This window comes from Festucalex cinctus, chromosome 14 (genome assembly GCF_051991245.1).
Source record: "Festucalex cinctus isolate MCC-2025b chromosome 14, RoL_Fcin_1.0, whole genome shotgun sequence".
NCBI classification, from domain to species: domain Eukaryota; kingdom Metazoa; phylum Chordata; class Actinopteri; order Syngnathiformes; family Syngnathidae; genus Festucalex; species Festucalex cinctus.
The window spans coordinates 12,776,089-12,795,937 of NC_135424.1; the positions used below are offsets into that span (position 1 = coordinate 12,776,089).

The following is a 19,849-nucleotide window of genomic DNA, read 5'->3' on the forward strand; positions in this document are numbered from 1 at the left end:
TTAAATAAATGTTTGTTGGGTTATTAAATTAAAAATGATTAAAATTGTAATAGTCCTGAATGACTGGAAAAAAAAAAAAGATGGAGATTTGATTTTTTGGCTATATCATCCAGCCCTAGTTCATACTGGAATATGCTCGTGGAAGCGTTTCAGTAGTATGAATGACTTAATCCTGAACTATGTCCCTCATCCTCCGATAGGCCCTTGCAGTCATTTTCTCAACATAACTGAAACACGTTGATATTTAGAGGTAGGAATTTTACATATTTTTGATGGTCCGTCATTCATCACTTGTCGTCGTCTGGCGGCCCCCTTCTGTCATCGTCAGTCCGTCATTCTTTTTTATTTTTCAAGCCAAACCAACCTGTAATTATCTGTCCGCCATTTTATTTTACCCACGCGTCTGTCATCGCTATTTAAAGACCGACTGACAAAGGTGGGCATTCCGTCAGTAGCCTTAAGTGTAAAACAAAACAAAACGGTGCTACTCCCCTTAGTCGACATCATACAGGAGCATACACATAATTTACAATTAATTCCTTGACTCAAACATTTAATAAATAAACATTTTCACTTCAGTACTGTTGACGCAGCGCCATCTGCTGCATTCAATTTAAGCGAATCAGAATACGACCAAAACATATTTGAAAATGTTTGTTGGGATCCAGAAACCCTCAAACCCCCCGCCCCTACCCAACTTCCACAAAGCTTCCTCCTTGCATCATTTTCTGACACCAAGCATGAGCAAGTTATGGAATACAGACACGAGATAGGCTGCGCATATGCTACTGACACTCAAATCAGCGCGATGAAGCGCACTGCAATGCCCTTCCTGCGGACCTGAAGGTGCAGCTGTTGTGTACATTAATCCTTTGCAAACAGACTCCAAGCCCACCAAGTCATATCTAATAATAGCCTGGGGGGCTCATTTTACATGAAGAAAATCAACAAAGAAAAGCAGCTTCCCTCATCTTGCGTGACCTTGTTATCATGAGTTTGATCAGTCATGTAACAATCACCAATCAAATCAATGTAATGATTGGAAATCGAGACTGCCGAGTGAGGTGGAAAGGCTTGTTTTCATGACCTGGCCCCTGCTACACAATCGCAGGACCACGCAACCGGGGGGGTTCAAGTAATTGAATTAAGTAGCAGCTTTCGCAGTCGGCATCTAAAAGTAGACTGAAGTCCATCATGTCAGAGATTTTCGGAGGCTCTGCGCAGCATGACGCTGCTGCCAAAAGGACACCATGCAGGAATAATGACTTTAAGGGATGTCGTGTTTTTTACCTTCAGAGTAAGCCCAGCTGGCCTGTGAGAATGGACTGGCGTATCCTCAGAGTGCACCTGTGCTCAAAGTGGGAGATTCCGGTCTTCCACTTGATGCCACCTGGGAAAACCTTGGGACAGGCAGCTGCCCAGCTTTCCCGCTTTTCTTGCAACAGAGTTACCCTTGGCGTTTACCGGGAAATATGAAGGCGAGTAGCTAGGGTAACCTGTCAGCAGTAAAAGTAGCAACATTTGTCAGCGCCGCGGTCGCGGGTTATTTTGGGGAGGCCTGGCCCATATGTCTGGGAGGCGTCCGTGCTCATTGGCCAGCGGGAGCATGCTGTAAAGGGATTCCACTTCTGCTGCCCTGCCAGAGACCACCGTCCCAACCGATTTAGAAGCCCCTTACCCAGCCTCTCACACAGCCACACCGTCAACTGTCAACACCGCAGATTAACAATCACAATTGTCAAAACAGTTCCTGCACAATCATCTGGAATGACTGTAGTGATGGTTTATTCTGTCTTGTTTGCAACTTTTAAGAAGAGGGATATTTGTATATAGGCCTACTGTACTCACCCATTCTAATGAGATCCAAATACAAGACCTTTATCAAAAATTCTCTTTCCAAAAATATATGGCCACTTGTGTTTAGTTCCGTTATCTGTATTTGTAAGCAATTATGATGTATAATGTATACGTCTTACTGTTTTAGCCTATTATGTTGTTCATTAGCATTAGTATCCCATTATGATACCACATATGGAGAATGGGCGGGATTTCATTAGTCTCGACTTGTGATTACTGATATGCAGGCTCCCTCTAGTGCTATGTGAAAGAATCACTGTCTTAGTACAGTTCATTTGTATTTAACTTAATTTTATTTGCATTTAAGCTTTAAGAAGTTTTTGTCATGATGTTGCAGTATTCACACCATTTGCCAATGTCTGTTACAGCCCAAATCGAGCCAGTAAGGCTTAAAAAAAATAATTCTAGAGAAAACATTGTGTGTGCACTATTACAACCAGCTGTTGCAGCTTTTTTTTGTTGTTTAAATTTCCCTCAACTGTTTTTCAATTTAGTAGTCTCTCATTTAAGCGTTGAAATCTCTGCTCAAGGAATCTGAATGTTCTTCTTGATGTCCGTAGGTGTGAATGTGAGTGTGGTTTTTGATTGACAGGTCACCAGGCTGGCTGTGCCCTCCCCGTTTCCAAAAGTCAAATAAAATAGCCTCCAACTCACCCATCCCAACCCGGAAAAAAGACAAACACCAAAGAGGATGGATGGATAGGTTTTATGTCACATCACACAGAAAACTTAACAGAGGTGAATTTGTTTACAATATTCAATGAGAAACGCACATAAAAAAAAGGTACATAGACGTTAAACATTTTGAAAAACGACTTTCTAGATTACACTTAAAACAGTGTAGAAGACACAAAGCCAAGTGAATGGTTCACTAAAATGCCCGACACACAACACAAATGGATGAACATGAAACTTTAGTCTATTCACGTAGACCTGCACATTACTGTAATATTTGCATATCTTTTCTTAAACAAGTATGAAGATTCACACATTTGCAGATTTACATAAATGACAAGGCAAAACAATAACTCTGGCACTCTATTGACTCAAAAGTCCTACATTCAAGGCGACAAGACAGATTTCAGCTCTGTGTAACAAAAATAAAAAACGTTAGTATAAAAATATATATTTATACACTCATAACGAGCAAACATGCATAATGAACAATGATAGCTTGCATCCAAACCACATCAACACCAAGTAGGCCTACTGTGCTGCAAATCCTCTTTGGTGTCACTGGAAACAATTCGGTTTATACCAACACAGTAAAGGCAACAACATGGATGGAGAATCACAGCTTAGTTCCATTTCTTGCCACACTCTTGCGTTCAAGCTGCTGACTTCACAGTCACAAGGAGTGAAATCAAGGGATTGGTATGGTATACATTATAAACATACTGTATGGGTATTAGCAGCACGAGTCTTCGTTAGAAAGACATTTTCATGGTAGATGATAGGAATGCAATACCATTACCAGCCTGTCCAAGCCATGTGTCATTTGTTCATTTGCTTTCCAAAACAAAAACTAAAAAAAAAAATAAATAAAAAAAAACAACAACAAAAAACTGACTGACTTACAGTGCCGACACAGGCAATTGGCGGGCGGGAACATTCACACAAGAGACATTGGTTGTTTACAACCACAATACGTTTTGTTACACATGTACTGCACGTGCTCGCGTTCAAAAGTCAAATGAATGCGTGTGAAATATTTAGTATTCATGTCGGCCAGAAAAGCGATTCAGAGTGCATGGTGGAGCCTGGAAAGTACCATGCCCCGGCCAGCATGTGGCAGTGCTGTGCTCCATTGGCGCAATAAAAACAATGCCACACAAGCAGAATCAATAAACAGAAAAAATAAAATAAAAATTATCAACATAAGCCATCTGCCAGTACAAAACAAACTGCATGAAAATTGCTTTAAAATTCAGTGATTAAGCCAGTGAGTAAGCTGAAAGCTCTCTTCTGCACAAATCAGATTTTTGGGGGGGAAGTTCTGTTGAGAAAAGCAGTCATTTCATTTTATTTTTAATTTTTTTTAATTTTTATTTTTTATTTTTTTAAACAAATGATACACGGCTTCTATTGCCTCTTTATATTTAAACCACAAGACAACCCATAAAGGCACCCTGACAAAGACAGAAAACATGGACATAACAGGTTTGCTCCTGTTTCCAGTTATCCGTCATCAGTGTCACTGATGCTCAGGGATCCGTTTCTCGAGTATTCTATAAACAGGAGGGAGGCACAGCAACATGGGCCTGTGTTAGGCACATTAGACACATAACAGTAGACCGGCATTTATGAACCGGAGCCTTTCACAGCAATGCTTCTGCGTGTACCTGTGCGTGCTTGTTCACACGTGACACGTCATGACGTCGAAGCGTGTCAAACTCTGGCCGCGCCGTTCCGCTACTCCCTTGTGCGACCTCCGTCCCGACTTTGTTACGTCTTTGAAGTCGGCCAATTTCAAACTGCCCCGTGTGGGTACCTTTCACACGCAACGGCGACTCCAAAGAACGAATGCAGATGCCCACCTTTCACTCAGGGCTCATCGCTGGCCCTCTTGAGAGACTGATCACCCCTGAAAAACACAAAAGGTGTTCATTTCTACTTCACCTCTCACAGATTTCAGTTTTTTTAACTGTATTCTTCAGGTCCTACTGGACATTATGACGAGCTGATCATTGTAAACTAACCGTGGAAAGCCGCTCATTGAAAGCTCCAGCTGGAGCTTCTGGTCACGAGCAGCGTAGTCCAACAGCAGAGACTCCACAGTGGGAGGGTTGATTTGAGGGATAAAGTCTGAGAAGAGTGCAGGCGCCAACAGGGCCCAATCTGTAAAGTACAAAAAAATAAAAACAAAAAAAAATATTAAAATGCTAAATTTTCATGATAAATGCAGGAATTGATATATAGCAAGCAGGGTTCCGCCAAGGTGTCTTACACTGCTCGGCGGCACAGTTGGTAAAGTGCATTGTCCACTAACCAGGAGGTCATAATTTCATAATTTATCTCTCAATTTACTTCATAAGCATTCCACATGCATTCAAATCTTCGCATTCAGCTTTCAGCATTCCCGCGCAATTTCTACAGAAATTGCACTTCGTCTAGTTAAAAATAGCTTTCACCCTTTACTACACGTACAATAAAAACTGACCCATAACCCATTTTGGATCCCAGAACCTAAATTGTGGAAACCCCGGTGTGTATTAAAAAAAAAAAAAAACAGTATATTGCAACAATTTTGTTTTGTAGTGGCACACCTGGTCGGAGGGTGTAGAGGCCTGTAACCACACTGGCCATGGTTGACGGCTGTACTTTGAAGGGCACCATGTGAGCTGTAATGAGAAGAGCTGGAAGAAAATTAAATGAAAAGTCCTGTTTGGCCAAAATAATGACCAAATTATAATATCAGAAATGTCAAAATACATTTCTTTGAATGACATCTTTCTTGGCGATCATTTACGCTGCACTTAAGTATTTTTTTCCCACATTGTGTGATGATAGTATTACACAATTACAACCTCGTCTTTTTTTTCTTTCTTTCTTTCTTTTTTTTTTTTAAATATAAGAGCTACAAGCTTGGCGAACCTAAAGTAACTGTGGGCAGTTAAACTCGTTCCCCTTTACAAGCTCCATCAGGCTGAATGGGGAGCATCTGTATACAAAAATGAATTTATTCCATTTTGGAATAAGGCCGTAACATTCCAGACACAATGCAGGGACGTTTTGCCAGTCATGCAAACAAGAGCAAGGTACTCACACATGAGTCTGTCGACATATTTCTCTGCAACGTGATCGGCAAACAGGTTCATCAGATCCTGTTTCAGGTCACGGTTGAGCTTCGATTCGATATAGAACTTGTTCTGAAAACAATCTTCATGAGAAAGCTGCATAAACTGTAATCTATTTTTTTGTAACAGCATAACAGCATAAGTTACTTACTAAATACAAAAATACTGGAACGATACAATGAAGAGATGAGATGTATTGTGTCAGGGCTGTATTGAAGCTTTCAATCAGGTTTTCAAGTGGGACGGCCTGAAAACAAAAACTGTACAATGACATGTACAATCTTGCATTTATATTGGAACAGATGCAAATCAAAGGCCGTAAAATCCAAATTGGGAAAAAGTCACTCTAAACCTCTGAGATCAAACCCCCAACAAAGATGCTCCGCTGAACATCAACACAAGAAAATTATTAACGCTTGTGCATTTTTTTGCGTTTTCTTTTAATTCTGAGACTCCAAAGACCCAGCTACTGTACAGTATTTGTATACAAATGCTCATCTTAGCTTATCTTACATTAAGCTCTGTGGATACGCGCTGTAGATGATTTGCTATTTTGGATTTCAGGTCATTGTAGAGCAGCTCAGAGTGTTGCTGGCAAACGCACTTGTAGACGTAACTGTGAAAACAAACAAAAGACACAAGGGTCTGATATTTCTGCCAATAATATTGATCATTCATCATTCAGACACCTATGATAAACGTATTGTTGTAGTTGTACACTACAAGAAAAGATTGGAGTACGTTTACACAACTGTTGGTAAACAAGTTGTTGGGTGGAAGCTGCCTCATTAAAATAACATTCAGTTATAAAAAGTAGGGAGCTACTTCTGCCGGCCCGTTACAGAAAACTGGATTTTGTAATAGATTGACATAAACAAAGATTCTGAATGTCATACAAAAACATTTATTAAATGCTGCATGTAGTTATGTTTATTGCTCAAGCACAACCTGTGCTACCTTTAACGTAGCCATCCGCTGCCAAATTAAAGGATAATCTGTGGTCAAAATTAATAGTGTGATTAATCTGCGTTAATACATGATTAATGTGATATTTTTTTCCACACCGCCTCAGGCGTGTTTGTTCTAACCAAGCCTTGTTGCGTGAAGCATTCATGGATGAGACAAACACAGCAGTCCAGCTGTCACATCACGAGAGCTCTTTCAGGCCAAATGGCTATGCATGTGGTTCTTGGGGGGGTCTACTGGTGCACTTGCTGTACACAGTTTGTGAGAGACAATTTGCCATACTTGTACATGTGAGTCATTACCTGTATATCTGAGCGTATGAAACTGAGACTTGGTCCGTTGGTTTCTGGATTAGCAGGCGCTCAATGGCCTGTTCCAGGTTGGGCCAGTGGTTGTGGCGGTAGTCTTCCACGTCCGTGGCATTGAGACCTAAGTAGGACGGAAAGGAGGGTTTTCCGTTTTGCAATCCTTATTTTATCAAACGTGAGTTTTATTCGGAGAGTCAGACTGTGACTGGACACAGGAGCGCGTCGACTTACGGAACTTTGAAGTGGAGTCGAGAGTGAGTTTGTCTTGGGCAGAGGCGGGCGCCGGTGTCGCGCATTCGGTGTCGTAGCCGGCTTCGGTGCCAGTGTCCGAGTCCATGAACTCGGAATCTAATGCGCTTCGGCATACAAAACTCCGAGCAGAACCCCCTTCCCCTCCCGGTACCGCTATGCAGACGGGCTGCTGTTGGCTGCTTGAACAAGTCTGGACCTTACTGCTGCTGCCGGCAAAATAGTTATGATTATGATCATCTTTTACATCCGAACGGTCATCTTCCATAGCCTCCATTCCAACCGTCGTCGTGAGCGGATACCTGGCATTTAAAGCTGTAAACGTTCAATCGATAAAGACAAGAGTATTAATCATAGCACCTGAACCTGTTTTCAGCTTTGCGTTGGCCGTTGAGGACTGTCGTGACATTTTCTTCTTCGTAACGTCGTTAGACTCGTTTCTGCAAAGGACTAACGTCAAGACGGCGCGTTACCACCGCCAACTGGCTTGGCGTGTGAACAGCAACAAACCAGTAAACACACCTGTGGAAATTTGTATATTATTGCCAAATGAGGTGTACAGTTTACCAGTCAAATTTACCAGTGGCGTTGTCGTTATTGCTCTCTGGTTCATGTTCCTCCATTGTCGCTGTTGTCCTTTTTTTTTCTTTTTTCTTTTTAAAATCAAACTATCAATAACTCAACTGTGGTTTACTTTACCTTCTAGTTACATCATGTCGTTGCTAAACAGGTCTGTAGCTATAAAAGTAGAATAAGACAAAAAAAAAAACAGTATAAATACTTGAAACATCTGCAAGTTGATCAATACATGAGCACACCCACTTTTATGTCTTTCTGTGACACTTTTGCTGCGTGACACTACTCAAGAGTCCACTTCCTCGGAGAACATTCTATCGATTCTAATTCGAACCAAGACATTTATTTTTTTTTGGTCCATTCAAGTTTCAAATTAAGTTTACCGGGGTTATCGTGCATTAAGGTTTCTTCTAACATTTCACCAGAAACCCCAAAATGTCGAACTTTTTCTGAGTAGTGCATCTCATGAATTGTTTTTGTAATATTTTACTTTTAGAGACTGACGTCACTATTCAGTAATTTAAATAAGTATAGTTGAAAACTGAATAATTAACCTGTTTAGAATTGAACCTACAAATGCAAAAGTGGTCATAATTACAGTAAATATTTGTATGAATCTACACCATAAATATATTGAGCAAATGGAAAAATAATGACAGCAGTGACTGAGTGCTTTCCTGTAACACGATTACACACAACATATACCTGCTCATTTTGTACGACATGTGACCTAAAAGTGGCAGGGGTTTCTTTCAAGTTCCTCAAACAGTTTTGGGTAAGGAGTTAAGGATGCAAACCAGATCACGCTCCGTTTTTATGTTACCTTCAAATATTTTTAGTGAAGATAATTTACCAATAATTCAATTTCTTGGTAAATACCTTTTTCTTCATGATGGTACAATAGTTAATTCATGTCTTGTATGTCCTTTATCATTAGTTTATGTACATCACACATTGTTATGGCAATTTTGGGTGCCGTAAGTTATAACTGTATGGAAAAATAACAGATGAGTGACCCCTTGTTTTTCATTATTGTTACTGAGAACCCCAGAAGAAATAACTTAAATGGTGGCAAACCGTACTGAGTTGCATGTGAATGATGTTGGCACCAGGCTCACATACTGTAAATCAGCCAACGAACATGTTTACATGCAGCAGGCTCTCAGTAAGAGAATAGTCCCATTATTACACCACTTATATGCCATGAAAAATAAGAGCAACAATTGGTTTCATGAAGACGGCTTTTTTTTTTTCTTTTCACTGTTGAACATAGTAAGGCTTCGTAATAAAACAATAACAAAACAAAAAAACAACTTTGTACAGAAAAACCGTCATCTACTCTTGGCAGAGTATGTCTCCAAGCTGAGTATAAAAATAAGAGGCTTGACCATAAAAAGTAGCTGCCACGTCTGAAGGAACCACCTTTTCAATAATCTCTCTCCAAGACTCAACTGACATGAGAAATATACAGAGCTTATATCGAAATCAGATCATGTTGATGAAACGTTCTTTGGTTTAAACTTAAAGAGGACTGTTATCTTCTGCTTTTACCCTCAAGAAAGACCAGCGTCGAAGCGTTCCGTGTTCAGGCTAGCCAAAATGTTCAAGTAAGCCATTGGAGGGGTACTGTAGGTCTTAGCAGGCATTTGACTTTAAACGTTCATGCTACTGTGACATAAATCCTTTGCAAAACATCACATTAGAACACAATGTCACATTATGGACTGATGATGACGACAAAGTCATGTCTTAAAGCTTAAACCGCTGTCTTTTATCAGAAGTTGCAGTAGATCAACTGATGCATTTCCAAACGTGAATACAAAAAAAGAGATGGCAACATTTCTATGAAGTAAGCAGTGTGTAGTGTGTTTCAGACACAATGCGTGCGATTAAGTGGGGGTGGGGTGAACTTGTTCCATATTCACATAAGTTGTCACACATTTTAAACTTTATGAAAAACGATAGGCTGATGAGTCAAAAAATATATGAAACATATACAGTTTATATGTATGTATATATATATATATATATATATATATATATATATATATATATATATATATATATATATATATATAAATACATATACATATTTAAAAAGACAATGAGTGCTTTGTCAATTAGGTACTTTAAAGGTGTGTGGTGCTGTGAGTTTGTTCATCCGCACTGTCCGTCAGCAAACTCGATGTGGCCTCGCTGGCCAAAATGTCCCGTACTGGCTCTCCGAGGCACGCCGCTCCTTCGGCTTCCTCCGGCTCGCTGACCTCCCCTCCCTCGTCGCCACTGCATTCCGACTCCTCTTCGCTATCGCTTTCGCACGAGCTTGACGTCTCGTCCTCAGAGTCTGAGTAAACCTCGGCCCCATGGAAGATGTAGTGATGGGGTGCTTGAAACAGGTACTGGCCCGCTGTAGGTCACAAGCAGAATACAATTGAATAGCCACGACATGGCCTAAATTGTTGACATTCTGTCAAAGAAAATTACATTCATCCTCATCACTGATACCTCACTTTAAAACATCAAAACGTCTGAGTGATTTAGCATGTATGCAGATCTGCACTGTTTGGTCCGCGCAACGGCTCCTCTGGTTACTGCATGCAATCAATGACGCTATTCCGATGCTGGCACCTCCGTTGAATGAGCTGCCATTGACGCTTGGAAATATCTTGCTTCCAATAGCGCCACAAATATGCCATTTTTTCCAATGGGAGCGCAGATCATCACGGGATTACACAATATAGTTCACTTGCAAAAAGCACAGTGTGAATTTCAACCACACCAAACGAAAACAAAGTCCGCTTCTGGTCCGAACCTACCACAGCGTATTAGGGCCACATATAATTTTTTTATTTTTTAGAGGGTGGGGGGTAATATTCGAGAAAAAAAACTTGCAAATTTGCCACTTTCTAAAATGAAAAACGAGTTTAGTTTTGCGAGTTTAGAAAGTGGCAAATTTGCTACTTTCTAAAGTGAAAAATTTACGACTTTCGAAAATGGCAAATTTGCGAGTTTATAACGTGTCAGATTTGTGAGAAAAAAAACTCAGAAACTTACGGAAAATACACGTAGCATAGCTATAGTCTAATGTGAGGATTATTTGGTGGTTAATTTGACTGTTTATAAAATGAAAAGGCAGGATGGGTTCATTCTTAATTTAAACTTTACTCATCATACACGGCAGCTAGAGCGACAACACTTCCTGATCCCCTATCAGCTGACTAGTACTAACCAATCAGAAGCTAGCATACTTTAGGTACATGCAAGTGAATGACGGAGAGACACAGATTTGACACATCAACTTAGAAACTTGTACAAAAAAAACAAAATGTATGGATGTGTAAATTATAATTCTGGAAACATAAATGTACAAGTAAATATACATTTCAACAAATTAACTTAAATGCTTGATTCTCAGGGTGTGGACCTTCGCAAAGCGAGGCGTCTTTGTTGCTGGCTGTACCCAATGCTTCAAAGAGCGAATGCAGTTAATCTCTGTTATCTCCTTATTTGAAACCCCGACCCGAAAAGTTTTGGCACAAATTCTTCAAGTAGTAGTACGCTACGTGTATTCTCGTAAGTAAATCTGACACGTTATAACAGGGGTGTCCAAACTTTTTCATTTGAGGGCCACATACAAAAAAATCAGAAGGACGCAAGGGCCGCATAATGTTATGAAGAGAAATTGTGTCTAGTCCTAAAAATTGTACAAATAATTTATTTGTGCTTTTGCATATTTAGAAAAATGCTACAGTATATAAACCAGTTTATTTGTAATATGGCAGTAGGTAACTTCTAGTTTGGGAATTTTTAATTTTAGTTAGTTTTTATTAGTTTTCAGGGTGGTTCTGTTAGTTTTTATTAGTTTAGTTCTTTAAAAGATGCTTAGTTTTAGTTTAGTTTGTTAGTTTCAGTATTAATATTAGTAAAAAAAAAAAAAAAAAGTGTATTACTTGTGCGCAATATTAAAAAAAAAAACACCATGGGAGCAACATCACCTGAAGGTGCTTTTCTATTGGCTACTGCTAGATGACATCACTTCTGTGTGACATACTTTCAAACGTCATTATTACGTTTTATAGCAAAATAAATCAACTAAAAATCACATTTAAAATCATCCCCAAAGGCTCATGTATTAAATTAATTAGCAAAGACTAAAACAAAGGACATGTTTGCTATAGTTAGTTTTAGTTAGTTTGTTTTGTAAACATAAAACGTAGTTTCAGTTAGTTTTCGTTTTTTAAAAAGCATTTTCGTTTTTATTTTATTTCAGTAACAATATTGTTTTGTTTTTTAAATATTTTAGTTTTTTCATTAGTTGTAGTTAACTAAAATATCATTTAATGGCACTGATATTCTCCCTTTTTACTTTGACCATCTCCAAACATTTTGTTTTGTTTATTTTATTTGAACTGAGTCAAATACCATTTTTTGGCATATGTCGTGGGCCACTGAAAATTGGACCCCGGGCCGTAGTTTGGACACCACTGCGTTATAAACTTGCAAATTTGCCACTTTCTAAAGTGGCAAATTTTTTTGGGAAAAAAAAAAAAAAAAAAAAAAAAAAAAAGATACGTGGCCTTAATACGCCGTCATACAAACCAAACAAGGGGACTAAAGGAATTTTCTGGTCTGAATACACCCTTCAATTTAGATAGCAGTGATCTCTACTTGGGTGGAGACTTACTGTCAAGGCGCTTGCTGATTGGACTTCGGCTGATCCGGTTCATCCAGCACCGTCGCCGAATTTCATGGCGGGAAGATTGGCTCCTTTCTTCCGTGGGCTCTTCCTTAGTTGCGTCTTTGACTGGTAACTGGTTCAACTCAGAGTCCTCTTGGCTAGCACACTGAGCGTCAGGACGAGGCTCCCGAGGCGCAACGTGACCATCAGTTTCTGTGACATTCGGACTTTGCGGCGAAGGCTTTCGGAGAGAGTCCGTACTGCGCTGCTTCGGCTCCTCCGGCGTTCCGTCACCGGACAAGGCCTCGCGCAGTGGCTGCTCTGGCAACCGGGGTGGTTTCTCTGTGATCTCGGAGAGTCTTAGCGTGTTGTAGCAGAGCTGCTCGAAGTCCCCGCCAAGTCGATGGCACAGCTCATTGACGATGACGTCGCAGTCGCCAAGCAGCTCCACGTCAAAGTTGAGGTGAGGCAGCTGTTCCCGATTGATCAAGACTTGAGGCACTTCATGAGGAATGGAGTCTGGATGGGAGGACAAGAAGAGCTGCTGAAAGCATTTGCGCGCAAATCAATTCACGAGTCTGGAAGAGCATACTTGGGATGAGGGCGACTGGTCTGACTTTCAGCGACGACCCGATAACTATCAGGAGATCCACCTCGTCCTTGTCCTGCTTCATGGCTCTGTGAAACATTTCGGGAAGGTTCTCCCCAAAGAAGACGATGTCTGGTTTCATTATTGCTAAAGGGATATCCGGACAGCGGGGGCAATGGGGGACACGCTGCAAGCAGAATTCGGAATATAATATTAGGATTTCACATAGTGTGTTGCATCTGTGTCAAATTCATTTTTGTGGAATTTTTAGTAAGTTAGGCGAGATGAATTACAACATACAAACCTGGTTAAAGATGTCTTCCCTTATAGCTTCACAATCCACTTTGTATTTACAGATGAGACAGGAAGCGGTTGCAAATGACCCTAACAACAGCCATTGTTAGACTTATTCAAGATCTATATTCCCCTCCCGAGCTGTCAGCTCGTGATGCCACTTACCGTGACACTGGATGATTCTCTGAACTCCAGCCACTTGTTCTAATGTATCAATATTTTGTGTGTAGTTGCGCAGGAGCTTGCCCCGCTTGTCCATCATAGCAATGAACTTGTGACAGGGAGAAGGCTGGAACTGACCCGGGTAGATCTCCTGTAAACAAAAGAGGATGCACTGAGAACTCACCAGCAAACCGGACACACGTCTCACCTGCAATGGCTTCGTAAGAATAAACATACATTAAGCAAACCTTAGCAAACTTGAAAAATGGCCTGGGGTCTCTTTGGAAGTATTCAATGTCAAACATAGCTTGTGGGTCTGGAAGATCAGGAAAATCAACAGCAAGACGGGCGTAAATTCCATCTCTGGAGCGGAAATCTGGTATTCCACACGAAACGGACACCTGGAAGAAGCACAGAAAATTTAGCATGTGTAGTCAGAAAAGTTTTTTCCGTTTCCTCAATGTGATGTAAAATGATAATCTACCATTTCTTGACAACTAGAGTAAAATGGGTTCTAATCATTGATGCTCCCATCAATCAGCCTCCGATCGTGATCGGTTGATTTCTACGGAAAAGTAGGTGACAAGCATATGTCGATCAACGCCTTTCATTGCCGATCACAACGATAATCCTGTCAACTAGAGATCAACCTAGGTGCAGTGTAAACTAGTAACTAAATCATAATGTTTGGGCATTTTTTTTCACTGTCAATTTGAAATGATGTCTTGTTTTCACATAACAAAAAGGGATGGAAATGCTGATATAAGTTTTTTTTTGTTTTTTGTTTTTAATCCGATTCATCAATTAATTGAAAAAAAATGACAGGTCAATTGATTATTAGTTAAAATATGTTTATAGAATATAGAAGGGTATAAACACCCCAACAAGTACAAGTAGGGATGTTACGATATGGTGAATATTGTGATATTAAAACTGCCACATGTCGTCGTCGTCGTCATGTTCACAATATTTAAAAGCAAGACATCTGTTAAAAAAAAAAAAAAAAGTCAGGTTGATTTCCATTTGGGCAGTTCTAGCACCCTCTTGTGGCCAATTTTTAGTGCAATTTAATTTTCATTCGGGATGTTTTGGCACTTCTATGTTTAAAATCCACACTAATTGTTAGATAAAAGGGAACATAATATGCCTGTGAACCGACAAACGTTATTAGCGATTGTAGGTGGTTTATATGCATTGCTGTCATGTACAAAAGCACAATATTGTGCTTTTTTTTTTTAGTATGAGCTTATTATTATTATTATTATTTTTTTTTTTTACAATATTGTGACCTTTTTTAAATATCGCCAACCTCTCCACAATACCGTGATAATTATTGTATCGTGAGCTTCATATCATGATATATCGTATAGTGATGTTTGGATATCGTTACGTCCCTATGTACAAGCGAGAAAAGTTTTAGGACTGGTGTACCAAAAGATAGATTTCAAATTCTAACTACAGTATACGTTTTCACCTTGAATCCGAGTTGGAACATGGAACCCAACTGAACTCAACTACAACAGCACCAATGAATGGGAACTACGTCTTCATGAATGGCCGAGACTCGGCAACTCGTTTTCCAAGAATTCAATATTTTAATTGCAGTTGCACAATGTGGCCGAGTCACAGATTACAACGAATCAAAATGCACTCAAGCTTTCACATACACTAAAATTACATTTACGGGATTTAAGTGAGTCAGTTGGACCCCATAGAAATACAGTATATTGTATATAGTACACATCAATTGTGTTTTAAAACAATACTTAACCATATTTATAATTTAACATGTAGCTATCGGTGAAATAGCTAAGCTTTTGGTAAAAAATAATAATCACAGAGCCTCGTCAGGTGGGTCGCGAGGATGCTCCAGCACGGAAACTTCCAGAACACGTTGAGCCCACATTAAAAGGAAAAGCTAGTTTTTAGTTTGAAATATATCTGTTATGACCGGTGTGCATAGGAAAGGAGTGTGAGTAAGATACATACCCCGGCACCGGTCAGCACAAGAATCCTTTTACTTTCATGGAGTAGCCTAACCACATCTTCCAGAGTGTTGATATCCTTGCGTTTTTTTCTTTTAGGAGGTTCTGAGATGTTGATGATGATCTGCCACAGTGTCATGTCATCTAAATCCGGTGGGAGTACAGTCTCAGGCAGCAACTCCCTCAGAATTGTCCTTGGGTCGGTCTCTCTGATGTGTTGCTGGATGAAACTGTAGGAACCTGGCCAAGATGACGACATGTCAGCATGGCAAGCATTATCATAAAAACAGACACTGCTTCATTTAAATTCACCTATATGTGGTTGAGGTGTCCAGTCGCTGGAGCTGGCATGGGAGGATCTGTCATCCTCCTCTGTGACATGCTCCGGTGTGACAGCCAAACCATTGGAGGGGTGATCGACACACCCAATAAGACCTGAGTGGAGAAATGGAAGAACTATAATACAGACTACAAACGCCATGACATTGTTAAATATACTTTCAGTATATTTTCAGTATACTACACGACCAGACACATTTTATACATATTGATGACAATAACCTTGTGAGTAACTTTTTTTTTTGGAAGTGGGTGTTTGAACTAAAATCATGCCAGCTAACAAATGCTACGTCGCTTTCGCAGTTTAGTGTCTCGTGGGAAAAAGTCCAGTCATGAAAACTTGAATTTCTCCCGTATTAGACGCTTTTCTACGCTCTTACTTACCATAATTTACCGGTAAAAGGCTACCGAAACGTGCAGTTTAATTGTCGTTGGAGTTTATTTATTATTATTTTTAAGTTATCCTTCGTTTAAAACGAATTGGCGCTCAATTTGCTAAAACGTGTCCCCACCGGAGAAACGCGCTTCATGCGTTTAAAACGTCCGCCTCTACCTACCGGCACCGGCCTCGAGTGTCCCAAGCACGGCGCTGTCGTCTTCTTTCACGGCGGACTTAAAAGGCTCGGAGACGAGCAGTCCCAGGCCATTGTTGTCTCCGCCTTGCGCTCCTGGGGCCTGCTCGACCGCCATCGCCGGCTTTGCTTCCCTCTCCGCTGGCTCACTACAATTCACCACCGCCTCCCAACTCTCCGTGACCCCAGAAACTAAAGGGAATTTATTAGCGTCGGTAACTTTGAGGTTGCAGTTGGTCGCCAGGGTAAATTTCGACTTTTTAACGGCGGGCTCGTCCATTTCGGATGCGCCCGAGAAGGCCGTTCCCAGAGTATTCTCTCCGTCCGCCATCTTCAGCCCGCAGAGCCGCTGAGCGGAGAGAGCGGAACCCTCCCCCTCGGACAGCTGGCTCATTTGCATAGGTCACGTGACGCACTATCCTCCAGTCATAGTAGTAGGAACGTTCTCCCCCTTACGTCACTGAAATGAAACATAACAAAAAAAAATGCTGCATTCAAGTACTATGAGAGATTTCGATGAAATTCAGCAGCGAATTTTATATTATGAATGTACAGTATTTATACATGTATCGCTTGTTTCCTGCTAGTTTTTTTTTTAAATCGTGTCACAACATTAGTTTTGCTATTGAGTCATATTTTCCTGTTTATGTAATTTACCGACATGTGCCTTTAAAACTCGTCTTCTGTCGTAGAGTAGGATGAGTCACCCGAATGCATCATACGTCACATGGCAGCAATTACAGCTCAGTTCCACCGTAGTTCATGAGCGAAAATCACAACGGACGAAAATCATTTTGGAATTCGGTTGAATTCGAGGATATCCAAAGGGGCCGAGGGGCCAGCGTCAAGAGTTGCTGCAACCGGCGTTGCAGATACTCAAGCACCTACTGTCGAAGAATCATCACATTATTTCATGGAGGCCGTTTTGAGCTGCAAACCTGAGGATTTGGAAGATTATTACGGTTTATTAGGATGCGATGAGTTGTCATCAGTAAGTTGTTTCCCGGTATGTTCTGTCTGTGTTTGACTGTGAGTAGTGTACCACAAAACAAACTTGAGAAAAGGAGAAGTGAAAGTCAGCATAAAAAAGGCTACATTATGTTCATCAAGGGGTTATTAACTCATCCACTGCCGAGTTCCTCATAATATTGTGTTCTGTGAAAATATAATCACTAAACCAACCAAAAGAAAAGCTACACTCCTTTTTTTCACCATAAAAAGTTAGTCTGTACATTTTCCTTTCTTTAGTATTGTTACTGAGGGCTTCATGCAAGCCACCACTATCTTTCAATGAAGCACTACATCAATAGCCAAAAGGTAAGCAGAGCTGCACTGGAGTTTGCACAGATAGTGTTAGCTTCTTGTAAGGTACACACAGAACACTTGATTGATGTGGTAGGCGTTGCAGACTCTGCTAAATTGACATGTCTTGGGAAAATAGAATCCATGTTTTGTCTTTGTAGAGCACTGAGTGCATTTCACAGTTCGCAGTCACATTTGTCAACAGGTTTTCGTTAAATCCAGCCACCTGTTGGGCATTTTTTTCCCCCTTGCAGACCGAACAGATTCTCAATGAATACAAGATCAGAGCCTTGGCATGCCACCCAGATAAGCACCAAGACAACCCCAAAGCAGGTACAATTGTTGAATACTGTGACATTTATTTTTGTAATTATATGTTTGTTGAGTATATTTGTCATGACTGGGTCATGCCAGGGTTATGTTTGGGTCATGACCGTGAGGTCAAGTGTCTGTTTTGAACTGATGTAACCATCATCTGGTTTCAACTAGAAAACCGCTATGTGATGTCAGGAGCTGTGTGATGTCAAGAATCTTTAATCTCTTTACTTGGTCAACAGCCAATCAGATAATTCCATGTCAGTCCTGTTACCCACATGTCTAGTCACAGCCAATCCGATCAATTGACTGTATATTTAAGCCAAACCGAGAAGCGTGTGTTTGTGGGATTATTACCTCGGTTCCTCTGTGCATCTCCACAGCCCAAGGGGGCTTGGCGTCTCGTGATTCTTGATGTATTCTCGTTGTTTCTCGTCTAGTCAAGTTTGTTCTACGCCTTTCGATGTTATGCAAATAAAGAGTTAAAATCTTATTTGTGTCTGCGCTTTTGGGATCCAACCTCAGAACGTAACAATATAAGAATTAGCTTTATTGGCTAAGTATGTAAAAAAAAAAAAAAAAACATGGGGGGAAAAAAAATAAAAAGATAACAGGGAACATGGAAAATCTATTTGTATATTTGTTAGTGTTTTAAAATGTTGCTCTGTTCTACCAGGATTTCTTTATTCTCTTTCTGACAGTGGCAGAGTTTCAAAAGCTGCAGGAAGCCAAAGAGGTTTTATGCAGTGAGACTAAAAGACAAAACTACGATCTATGGAAGAGAAGTGGTGTTGCTATCCCATTCCATGAATGGCAAGCTTTAAATGACTCTGTCAAAACGGTGAGTGAAGTTTTGATTGTGCATGTTTGCGAGGGAAACCCGTATCATGATCTGACTTGAAAAATGTTTGCAGTCAATGCATTGGGCTGTGAGAAATAAGAAGGAACCCATGCTGGAGGCTGCAAAGGCAGAAACACAAATCACTTCGGAAGCTCAGGATTGTCAGCAGGAAGCACCGGGGGTACCCTCAAGTGAAGCCACACTATCCTCAAGTAATCCCTATTCGTTCAACCACATTCATGGAATGCATACAATGATAAAGACCAATACCATTTACCGGTAGTCATGTAGATATTCGGCTTGCAGGCGAAATTACAGGATGAACCTAAAACCTTTCAGCTAGATAACAGCAAGTTGTGCTCAAATTAAGTTCGCCTATAAAAGTATGCGCCGTAAGTTCATCCTGAAATTTCACCCAAAAGGTTATAAGAGCACTTTTAATTTCCCCCATATTAACTTTTTGCTGTCTTCATCTAGGCGATTACTGCCATCGCCGTTTCCGCTGGGCTGCTGACTCACCATCTTGCCTGCTGCAGAAGTTCCGGAATTATGACATTTGAATTCAGTACAGCACATCACGCTGTTACTTCGAGTAGCGTCATTCATTCTGTGTGTGAAGTGGATATGTTAAGTCTGGATGCTTACCAAATCATATGGATGTGGTCTGACTATTTAATTCTAGTTTTGTGTCATGAGTCCAAAATTCAGTATTGTCAACATTATCGAGGAGCATGGATGCTGTTACCCTTTTAGTTATATAAAAGACAGAATAACATCAAATTAATCTGCTCATGTGAATAGTTTACATTTGACTTATTATGTGAATATGAATGCTTGTATACATGTGCCTTGCAACTGGTGTCTTGCCCAGTCATCTAGGAAGGCTCCAGCTCACCTACTGTATGATCTTAATTAGGACGAATGGTATAGAAAATGGATGTAAGCATACTTGACATATAGTATTGTCAAAAGAGATGTAGTACCGGTAATTAAAATGTGTCCATTTCTGGTCGATGTTT

General features: G+C 40.4%; 3 protein-coding genes across 9 annotated transcripts; 1 reads left to right on the top strand and 2 right to left on the bottom strand.

Annotated features, from left to right (window-relative positions):
* Positions 1 to 2,549: 2,549 nt before the first annotated feature.
* cacul1 (CDK2 associated cullin domain 1) lies at positions 2,550 to 9,444 on the bottom strand. 6 transcript variants are annotated; one of them, XR_013278332.1, is made up of 11 exons: positions 9,305 to 9,404; positions 7,758 to 7,915; positions 7,160 to 7,699; positions 6,923 to 7,049; positions 6,168 to 6,270; positions 5,806 to 5,901; positions 5,624 to 5,726; positions 5,124 to 5,213; positions 4,557 to 4,695; positions 4,200 to 4,441; positions 2,550 to 4,085 (listed from the first exon to the last, which is right to left on the bottom strand). XR_013278332.1 is itself a non-coding variant. In XM_077494727.1 (11 exons), exons 4-11 carry the CDS (start codon positions 7,263 to 7,265, stop codon positions 4,402 to 4,404), a joined length of 804 nt encoding a protein of 267 aa, XP_077350853.1. In that variant the 5' UTR covers positions 7,266 to 7,383; positions 7,538 to 7,699; positions 7,758 to 7,915; positions 9,305 to 9,404; the 3' UTR covers positions 2,550 to 4,401. The 6 variants fall into 6 exon arrangements, 5 of the variants coding, with proteins under 5 accessions (XP_077350853.1, XP_077350852.1, XP_077350851.1 ...); XM_077494727.1 differs by having other exon boundaries at positions 2,550 to 4,441; positions 7,160 to 7,383; positions 7,538 to 7,699; XM_077494726.1 differs by having other exon boundaries at positions 2,550 to 4,441; positions 5,124 to 5,198.
* sirt1 (sirtuin 1) lies at positions 8,977 to 16,813 on the bottom strand. 2 transcript variants are annotated; one of them, XM_077494724.1, is made up of 10 exons: positions 16,358 to 16,813; positions 15,774 to 15,896; positions 15,466 to 15,701; positions 13,725 to 13,877; positions 13,480 to 13,627; positions 13,325 to 13,404; positions 13,024 to 13,207; positions 12,438 to 12,950; positions 9,843 to 10,160; positions 8,977 to 9,776 (listed from the first exon to the last, which is right to left on the bottom strand). In XM_077494724.1, the coding sequence occupies exons 1-9, from the start codon at positions 16,770 to 16,772 to the stop codon at positions 9,883 to 9,885; spliced, it is 2,130 nt and encodes a 709-aa protein (XP_077350850.1). In that variant the 5' UTR covers positions 16,773 to 16,813; the 3' UTR covers positions 8,977 to 9,776; positions 9,843 to 9,882. The 2 variants fall into 2 exon arrangements, with proteins under 2 accessions (XP_077350850.1, XP_077350849.1); XM_077494723.1 differs by having other exon boundaries at positions 8,977 to 10,160.
* A 65-nt stretch (positions 16,814 to 16,878) lies between these two features.
* dnajc12 (DnaJ (Hsp40) homolog, subfamily C, member 12) lies at positions 16,879 to 19,848 on the top strand. Its single transcript, XM_077494730.1, has 5 exons — positions 16,879 to 17,363; positions 17,929 to 18,007; positions 18,691 to 18,830; positions 18,904 to 19,042; positions 19,308 to 19,848. The coding sequence occupies exons 1-5, from the start codon at positions 17,286 to 17,288 to the stop codon at positions 19,388 to 19,390; spliced, it is 519 nt and encodes a 172-aa protein (XP_077350856.1). The 5' UTR covers positions 16,879 to 17,285; the 3' UTR covers positions 19,391 to 19,848.
* Position 19,849: the final 1 nt, after the last annotated feature.